Source organism: Lagopus leucura, unplaced genomic scaffold, assembly GCF_019238085.1.
Source record: "Lagopus leucura isolate 7727_CA_CO unplaced genomic scaffold, USGS_WTPT01 Super-Scaffold_100014, whole genome shotgun sequence".
Lineage (NCBI taxonomy): Eukaryota > Metazoa > Chordata > Aves > Galliformes > Phasianidae > Lagopus > Lagopus leucura.
The window spans coordinates 7,921,601-7,931,656 of NW_024962268.1; the positions used below are offsets into that span (position 1 = coordinate 7,921,601).

Below are 10,056 nucleotides of genomic sequence, written 5' to 3' on the forward strand. Positions count from 1 at the left end.
CCTCTACTGTATTACAGACCGTAAATTTGTCTCACACTTTATAAAACAGTTTATTCAATCTTAAGTGTCTCAATGGTCAAATGTTCTTTATTTCATTAGTCAGTATAAATTAAACATTGTAGTCAGCTGCACAGTTCCTGCACTGTATTTGCATTACTACTGGCTGTCAGTAACCAGTTAGCAGCAAAACTTGGCTTGCGTACAACAAAGTGTCTCATTTCTTAGAAGTCATACAGCTATGCAACATTTGATTTTCCCAGCCTTTAAAGTGATCGTTTGAAAATAATTAGTTCTTGGAAGAAAAAAAGTCAAACAGATTCAATAAAGATATATTAACACCTACTTCTGTTAACTTTCTTCCTATTGTGCCACTTTTCCACACATTTTTCCAGCAGTCCCATGGCAAGTTAGAGTTCTGACACCCATTAACAATGAAAGATGACTTATGTAAACAGGCAGATTGTTAAATAAAGCAGGACAAAACGTAAGCCACATGAATTTTTAGCACATTAATTCAGTAAATGAGCTTTTGATTTATCTATCAGCTAGCTCTACTAGCATGAATTTAAACTTACTGACAGGTTTTGCTGCATCCTCCCAAATAACGTCAGACCTTCTCAGCCATTGCCAATGCATATCCAAAGCAAAAATTCCCAGATATCTCAAGACTGTCAAATGCTCTCATTTGCAACAAGGAGGAAAGATTTAGAGGGAAAGAAAAGATAAAGGTCTTTTTAAAGCATGATGGTGCATATCTCAATCACCTTAAAATATGTTTTAAATACAGTTAAAGATGCCCCTCTTTCACATTTTGTTTTTTGATTTTCAGAAAGACTTAATAAAGTATAGGTAAAAAGCCTACACTGGGAGACAGCTCCATTCAGCAATGGCCACTAAGCTTCAGTGGCAAGCCTTTCATCAGTTCTGACTCAATCCTATGCTCTTCACTCTCCTTACTTTTAGAAGGCTCCCTCCTTGTCTGTTTACACACAATTGCAGAATAAAAACAAGCAAACAAACAAACAGCAGAGCAACTATTCTAAGATAGTGACTTACATTACAAGCTTTCCAGACATCCCAGTGTTTAACAGTGGGGCCAAGGCAACAAAGGTTGAGTGCATATGGCTGCCTCATCAGAAGCCAGTACAGTAATGCACTGCAAGGGTATCACTAAATCACGGTAATTGCCATGCAGCCAGGAGGAGAATGCAAACCAGCACACAGCCCCAGCCAACATTACTAGTGATCCAGGTCACAGAAGGCTACAAAGCCATGTCAAAGGCTGCACGCACATCCAGCTAAGAGAAGCATTTCTCACAGGTAGCTTTAGATAGTGAACCAAGAAGAAAAAATGGAAGTTCAAGGAGACTGCTCTCCCAGCACAAGTGCAGTTACTGGACAGTGCTCAAGTATTCACATGCTGTCAGGCTGACTGCATTCCAGGCAATCAGAATTCACATTGAATCTGTACCGTCGTTGCACATGAAAGCTTTGTAACATTTCAAATTATTTTCTATGACAGACAGGCAGATTCATAAACCAGAATAGCTTTTGTCAGTTAAAATAGTTCTGTCCTCCTTTTATTTTTCTTTTCAAAATGCAGTAAATTCTCCTGTCTAATCCCCAAAGAAAATCAACTAAAGAGAAAATAAGTGAAAGGGTGTCAGCTGCCTTCTTGCATTACCGTAGCTCTGCGCTAATATTTTGTCACATTACTACAAAACTTCAGGATTTGAAGAACTAGATTACCAAAACAGCAGCTGACATGAAAACTGAACCTATGCAGATACATCTTTCAGGGTACCACCCAACATACTTTAACATTCACTGGTAAGGACTGCTGTATAAGATAATATGCTACTTTTCACTAAGTAGTTTTAATTAGAACTTCAGAGTCTTACGTAAGTTTAAAAAAAAAAAAAAAAAGCAAACGTTTGTTTGGCAAAACTCACCAACAACCTAGCAATTATTAAGGAAAACCAATTTGTCCAAGGCTGACTTTTAAACAGCTTCAATCTACCCTTACACACAAATTTCACTCCTAATTAATCATTCATCTCCAAAAGCACAGAGACAGACAGAGAAAGCATCAGTTGCTGGCGTGACAACTGGCTCAAATTCAAGAACTGCTACATACCAAAACATCTGACTATACACAGAGATGGAATCACTTTCTTAAACTGAAAGCAAGTTTTAAAAATGGAAACTGTTTTCATCAAAGTGAGGAAAGCCTTGAAATTAAGGGAGTAAATAAGAAACCTGAGAAACATGAAAACTGACAAAAATGAGTAACAGCAAGTTGTTAGGTCAAAGCAAATATAAAACTTTTTTTCAGAAAAGAGTGGTTTTTTGATGTTTTACAAATTTTAAGCAGAAGCAATTTACCAAATTCTAGCACAGTAAAGACATTGCCTTATTACAAACTTATCCTACTATTTGTAATTACATGGAAAAACTCTACAAGGCATCAGTGTCCAATCTTCTGGCTTACCTGGGCCACATCCAGTGAACAGTTTTGTGCGGTTCAGACAAACAGACAAAGGATGCTCCAAAAGTAATGCCTCCTATATATTTCCATGGAAACTGCACCAGCTTCAGAGCACAATAATGCCATTTGATAGAGCAAATTCCCAGCTACAAAACAGTCTTTATCAACACAGTCACCATTATTAGTTGTGCACTTTCTCCAGTGATGAACAAGAGCTTGCATGCCATGCTTGTCAAAATCTGCACCAGCAAAGGAGCACCCCTGTCACTACTACCGAAATGCACCACACGCCACCTCAGTGTGCTCACATCCACTTTCTGGTCTCCAGGAGAGTTCAGCAAGCGTTGATGAATGTCAGCTAGTGCCATTTTTCTTCCTCATGGAGGCATTTAAGGTAACACACCTTTGCTTCATACACAGTTCCATGTCAGATGCCATTCTGTCAGAGCGCCCCTCTGCTGCCATCTGTCTCACAGCAACAACAGGGAATTGAATATTGGTGGTAAGGTTCAACTCTTACCACTGTACCACCAACATCCGCCTCTGACACTGTAGGTCAACATAATAAAAGAGCAGTCATTAATTTTGGAGCTCTCCGAAAATATATAACGTAGTTCATGTATATAAGTAACAAAACTAATCTCAATCTATAATATTTTTAAAATATTAGGACATTAAAGCAAAAAAAGGAGAGCAACAAAAACCCAGAACTAGTGGGATGCATAACCCTGCTTGTGTGAAACTAATGCATTGATCATTGATCGTTCAGTGGCAATGCATGCAAATCTTTGTGAGCTTTCAAGGAGTCTGTCTGCGATTTTTGGTGTAATGTTACTGCAGCACTTCATCCATGACAACAGTTGTCCCCAAACATCTGCGCTGCCAAAAAGTGATGACATGAATAAGGCTAATTGTGAAGCGTGGAGAGTTTCTCTATGGTAAGAGAGGGCTTCCAAAAGTAAAGAGACATGGTCAAACCTTTGAGTTGAATATCTGGTTGCAACTTTGTACACTCCATTTGAAAATGCCCAGTTTGTGCATTTATGTCAACTGAAAATGGAATTGCAAATATACATCATCGCACACTGACATCTGGCTGCGAGGAAGCAGTAGGTGCATACCCAGGGCACTGCTGGGCCACTGGGCAGCAGCTGGGATGCAGAGCCAGCTGGGCCGGGCCATGGGCCAGATGAACCTGGGTAAGGCTTTTATTCCTACTTCTTGTAATCACTGAAAAATGCTTACTTTCTCTTAAAATTCAGATTAGATATTTTTAGAAAGACTCAAAAAAGGCAGGAGCTGACTACATTTTCCATGTTTTTTAATCTAGTCTTAACAGAAAGAGTGGGGGTTTTTTTGTTTTTTTTTTTTTTTTGTTTGTTTGTTTGTTTTTATAATTCCCCCTCCTGTCCCCCAACCCCACTTTATTATGTTTATTTTTAAGAAGAAAAGTTTCCAAAGAAATTCTTCAATGTCAAGGATAATCCATCAGAATACACATGTCTACTCACTGAGAATAGTTTGTGTGTTCCCTAATTAATATACTGCATTCCAAATCTAACAACAAAACTGGAATGCATTCAGCTGTCTCTCTTTCAGGAAGAAATATTTTAAAATGAGTTTATTTGTCTCTCCAAACCTGGAAATAATGGTACTTTCTTCTTAAAGCTAATTCAAATCATAATCACTGGAAGTATTTCTGCAAAATCTTAGTGGTCTTGGTTGCTATTCAAGAAGAATATTCAGAAGTCCAGCAAGATATTAGTTGCTTACTACATTACCACAGTATTGTATTAACAAATTCTACATTACTTGTTTTAGTCATACGTTCCTAACCAAACCCCAACACTGGGCTGGCTGCTGAAGAAACCATGCCTGTTTCTGTGGCATGTCAGTAAGTCAACTACCTCTTCCAGGAGAAGAACCTTAGCACAACATTCTCTTCTTGGACAAAGATCACCAGACACACCAGGACTCCAAGAAGTTAATGCAGAACACAGCGTTTACATTCACAAATAACAGCCTTAGCTTTGTTGCTTAATTTAATATTACCTTATTTAGAAAAAAGCTAAATCCATGTGTCACAAAGGTTTTGTCAACAACATACATTGTAGGTATTAGTGAAAATCAACATGTCTGCATTTCAATGCGTAGCACAAATGCCTGTGCCAGATTTCTAACAAAATACCTGGTGTGGTTTTAATCAACAGAAAGGTGTTTCACATTATACTGTTGTTACTCAAATAATTAAATCTTGAAAGAAAAGAAATTGCACTTTTCTCACATGCTGTGTAATTCCACACTATTTTGGGCAAAGATGGTTAGGAAGAATGAAAAAATTAACTGGGATCAAAATCCACCAAAAGGATCAGAAAGTTGCTGATTACTATATAAGCATGTCTGATTCTTTACAATATCACATTCAGACAGAATAAGAGCATCTACCAACAGGATCTTGCAAAGCTTTCTCTTCCTAGAATGATGGTTTCTCCTGGTTTTGAACGCAACCACTAACTTGTAGCTCTTCTGTAACAACAGATGATTAAAGCTACAAAGTCAAAAGATAAACACTTTGCATTAAGAGAAAATTGGAAAAAAAAGTCACGAGTCCTAACTTCATTTAAGAACCAAACAAAGAAACATCCAGGAAGTTCTAATTATTATTTTACATTTGAGAAGCTTCACTTGTTTTGTTTTCTTCATTTTTTTTTTCCTGAAATCAAACACAGTGTTTTGGTAGCATCCTTCTGAATACATTTCACTGGGGGACTTCAGAAAACTACATCTACCACTCCATACCAACGTCACTCCAGCTGAACACTCTTCCCAGACAAGGTAGTTTCCCAGTTCACAACATGAATATTACATTCCAGTGCTGTGGTAAGTGGCCATCAATTAATTCTATACATTATTTTCCTCCCTTTGGAAGTTTCTTCCCTCCAACTCACTCTCCTGCCATTCATACCTAGAGGCATGACTACCATGATTACAAAGCCCTATGCTACTGTGGAAAAGACTACAACACCTTAAAGGGAGACCTGTATGAGCAAGCAAGTTCTAAGCAGCAAAGACAAACCAACCTCAAATTAAAGACAGACGAAGACATTCTAGGAGTACTCCAAGTGACGTACCAAGAAACCACTTCAAGTGGCTCTAATGTGGACACAGATACAGCAGCAGGGCTTCCCGCCACTGCTGTGAAGGCAGCCTCTGCGCAAAGCAGAAAGTCATCCTACCAGAGCACAGGGTGGCTTTTTTCCCTGTGTCTAGAATAGCTGCATTAAGGGCTCTCACCAGGTCAACGGTGCTATTGAGGCTCTTCCTAACCTTGACAGACACTGCTGTGACGACAAGGCAGGGCTGTATACTAATTCAAGACAAACCTCAGGAACCAAATATACACTCTACCAGCTAAAACTGCCTGCTCACTCCAGGCATCTTCGTGCAAACTCCAAATGAACCACAGTCAACTTCTAATTTCTCCCCCAGATTGTTGTATTTCCTCAAAGTGCTTTCTTGCTTAGCCTGCAATCTTTACTAAAAATACCTGGTTTGAAATAAATGAAACATATATAGTAGAAAAACTAAATTATACAGTTGTTTGTTCCAGAACTCTACATTCTCTTTTTTTTTAAAAAAGAAATTCCTTTATGTTTAGTTGAAACATACCAAAATAAACTATAAAAAAAACATCAATAACTTAGATGCAGGCAGAATTTTTAAGCCAGTCTCTGGAGAGAAGTCTTTCAAAACTAAGTGATGCTAATTACCATGCCAGGCCAATACCACTCAGTGCTCTCGTCAGCCCAACATCGGATCATCAGCTGTGCAAATCTCTGACAAGTTAGCTCCTTTTGCTCTTTTCATGACACATGTGAGACAGAGGTGGGGAGTATGATATGGGAGCATGTGAAAATTCTTAGCAGCATGTAGACATGAGATTTTTTGAAATTCTACTACTTGTAATGAGCCGCTGTGAAGAGACTGTCCGAGTGTTCACTCCAGGCTAGACTAAGAAATGTAGACTCCAGAAGCATTTAAGTCCATTTAACTACCAAAGTGAAGTTCATGCCTCTCCCTCACTAACCAGATCTGCATTCCCTTATAGTGATCATCACTACAAGTAAGGCTGTTAGGACTGATAAATAATAAAACGCACTTTGTCCAACAGCCGCACTTTTCCACAGCGCAACAGTAAACATTCACAGAGTTTCCATTACTCACACTGCACGGAACACAAGTTCACGTTTGTAAGGCCACCAATCGCTGCTTGCATAGACCCATCAGAGCTCTCCCAAAGCAGCACCCCGTAACACCACACAGAACTGGTCCTGACCCAAGGCTCAGTCGCATCCTTCAGCGCAGCAGCAGTCGCAGCACCAGCTCTGCATGAGAGCTCTGCATCCAACAGAGCCCTGCCCGAGCTCCGGGCCCAACCACGATGCTGCCAGAGCACTGAGACACTCACCATCAACAGCTCCAACATTGCTGGAGCGCAGCTTTCCAGTGAAAGGCTGGAAAAAAAACACAACACAACTGTATTTTCAGCATTTGTCTGGAACGTGTTTAAGGGCTCCAGAAACAGCAGTCAACACTTCAGTTGTATTTATGCATATTTGCTCTCTTCACATTGACCCTTGCCAGCATTACTCAATGCCCCTCCCCTTCAGGAGCTATACAACAAGTTACTTTTTCCTTTCACAACTCCTCGCTGAGGCCCTGTTCTGTCACTGAAAGCAAGCACAGTGAAGCCCACGCTGGGTGTCTGTCTCCTGCAGAAGATTACATCTTTTATTTATCGCCCCTTGGCTTTATTTTCACAGTGAATTCCTGGCTTAAATGTAATCATCCAAGAAACCCTCCCTATGTGCACTCCTGTCATTCCTCATTGCTTGCAAACAGAATCAAGTGCAAGCAGAAGGGAAAAAAAAAAATCTCAGTACAGCCAACCCAAGTAGAAGAGTTCTGCTTCTGGTTCTGCTAGCCCCAAGGAGCTACAGCCACCTTTGGAAAGGAGAAAAAGTCAAACGATGAAACTTACAAGAAAGCTAATTAGATTTAAAAAAAAGCAATTTGTCTCAAGTTCAGCTCTGAGAAAGGCAGTGAGGCTGAAAGTAGCAGCAGCGAAAATAAATGGCCAGAAAGAGGAGCGCAAGTGGAGTGAACAAAAGGATCGGGACAGGATGAACCGTGGGGTAAATAATAAAGACAGATGCGTTTATCAATTGAAAAAAATACTAATAATTAGAATACCGAGCAGGATCCTTTTGTCTAGCTTTCCCTTTAAAAGGTGGGAGATAAACACGAAAACGAGAACAAAGTGCCCGGCTACAAAGCAGACCCCACGCCCCGCGTGGAAGTTATAGATCCCACGAGCGGACGAGGGGCACCTCACCCCACCACGGAGGCGTCCGCGGAGGGGAGGCGGGGCGAGGCGCGCCCCCCCCCCCGCAGAAGGGGAGCACCGAGCCCCGCAGCCCTTTAAACGCAGAGGAGGAAGAGGAGGGAGCATTGTTCCAGCGGGAGGAAGCCCGGCCCCCCCGCACACACACGCCTCGCTGTCACGGCCCCGTGCCCCCCACCCGCTCCCCCCCCACGCCCGCATGCTGCGGATCTCGCCCCCTCCCTGCGGCTCGCCGCTGCCCTAGAAATGCCTTTGTTCGCCGCTCCCCCCCTTCCTCCTCCTCCCTCAAACCAGACTCTGGCATTCGCTTTTATTTCTTTATTTCCGAGCACGCCGCATAACCCCCACCCCCCCCACACACACACCACCCCCGTGGGCCGCCTTCTGCTGATTCATTTCCACCGGGGAGGTGTGTGCGCGGGGGGCACCTCCTCCCCATTGTGGCCCGGGGTACGGCGGTGACCCGGATTACCGGGGGTGGGCGCTGGGAGGGGGCAGACCCAAGCGGGATTACACGCTCCGGATTACCGGTAGCGAGAATTAAAGGGACAGCGCCGTGCCAGGGCTCCCCGCCGGGCCGGGACAACCCTCCCGCGCCGAGGGGCTGCGAAGCCCACCCCAGGAGAAGGGACTTGGGGAATGGGGGAGCGGTACTGACACGGGCCCGGCGTCGCGCCCGGTGACTCACCGACTTGCAGGACGTTATCGACGCAGCCGCCGTCGAGCAGCGCGATGCCCCTGCGGAAGGGCAGACGGTTTTCGTCGGCGGCGTCCGCGGCCCCGCCGGGCGCGGCGGCGGCCCCCACGGGAGCGGCGGCAGGGTCCTCGCTGCCGGTGTTAAAGGAGGAGTACATGCAAATCTCCCTCTCGCTGCGGGGGAAGGACCAGTAGACGATCCTGCGCTGCACCGGCTCCGGGATCCGTTCAAACCGCTCTTCCACCCGCTGGAAGGGCCACTTCTCCGCCACCTTACGAGCTGCGATGTCCAGCAGGGATTCGGGGCTCTGCGTCTTGCCCAACGGCAGCAGCCCCAGGGCGGCAGCGGCGGCTGCGGAGCTGGGGCCGGCACAGAGCGCTCCGCTGCCGGGGCCGGCGCCGCCCACCCGCCCGCCCGGCCTGCAGCCCGAGCCGTAGCCGGGTCTGCAGCAGAGGCGCTTCGCGGGAGGAGGGAGCTGACCGCGCTCCGCCATGATCGCGCCGCTTCTAAGCAGGCAGCGGAAGTGGCAGTACCCTATAAACGGCACCAGGAAGGCAACGAACGGCCACCGGCCCCGAGTCCCCGCCCTTTTATCCTCATACGGCAAGAAGGGCGTGTTCCTCTGCCCACCCGCGGGCGGCAGGGGCGGCACCGTATGCAAATCGCCGCCACAAACATAAATAGAACGGCCCGAGTGCGGCTCGCGGTGGGAAGGTGCGCGCCGCCGCTCTCCGCTCTCTTCCCACGCGCGTACACAGCCGGCGGCGGGAGGACGCCGAGTCGCTCCCCCCAGCCCGCCTCATGGCGTCACGCGCTGTGGTAAAAAGGGGGGTGGCCTCCGTCTGACGCCACGCGGGGAGCGGAATGCAGGGGCGGGGCCTCACCCCGCTCACCTCTGCGGGAACGTGGGGCGGGGAGGTGGCTGCGGGTAGGGGGAATACGGTAGCTGCTAGGGCGGGCGAGCGGCTGTGCCGAGGGGCGGCCCGGCCGCGGGCGGAGCGGCCGGCCGCTGGGAGTGGGAGGCTTTCCTCCGTATTTCGGAGCACGTGGCGCTGCCCGCGGTCGGTTCCCGCTGGGCTGCCTTGCCGGCTCGCCAGCAACTCTTCTCCGGTCTCCGTTCTGCTGCTGTGGTTGCGCTCCCCTCGGTCGGTAACGTTAACGTAGCGTTTTGCCGTTCGTGGCACCTGCTGTGTTTATGTACCTAACCTCGACTGAGTATTTGAGCAGTCTGGGAGCCCGAGTGCTAAAGAGAGCAGTTGTGGATGTCGGGCTCGGTTTTACTCTTGGTAGCGCTCTGGTTTCTGTGCGTCTGAGGGCAGAGTGAGGAAACACGTAGAAAATAGAAGAGTTTCACGGTACCCGTGCGATAGCAGAGGAGAAATAATATCTAACTCCAGCCCCCTCACTCAGCCGTTGTTAATAACGACTCACATCTTGAAACAGTTTTCTTCCACATTGCTCCACCGC

General features: G+C 45.8%; 1 protein-coding gene across 1 annotated transcript in view; it reads right to left on the reverse strand.

Annotated features, from left to right (window-relative positions):
* ZSWIM6 (zinc finger SWIM-type containing 6) overlaps nucleotides 1-9,082 on the reverse strand; it is a 112,509-nt gene extending 103,427 nt beyond the window's left edge. Inside the window, exon 1 of the mRNA XM_042875425.1 lies at nucleotides 8,581-9,082. Within this exon, the coding sequence (XP_042731359.1) occupies nucleotides 8,581-9,082 (502 nt within the window). The remainder of the gene's footprint in view (nucleotides 1-8,580) is intronic.
* Nucleotides 9,083-10,056: the final 974 nt, after the last annotated feature.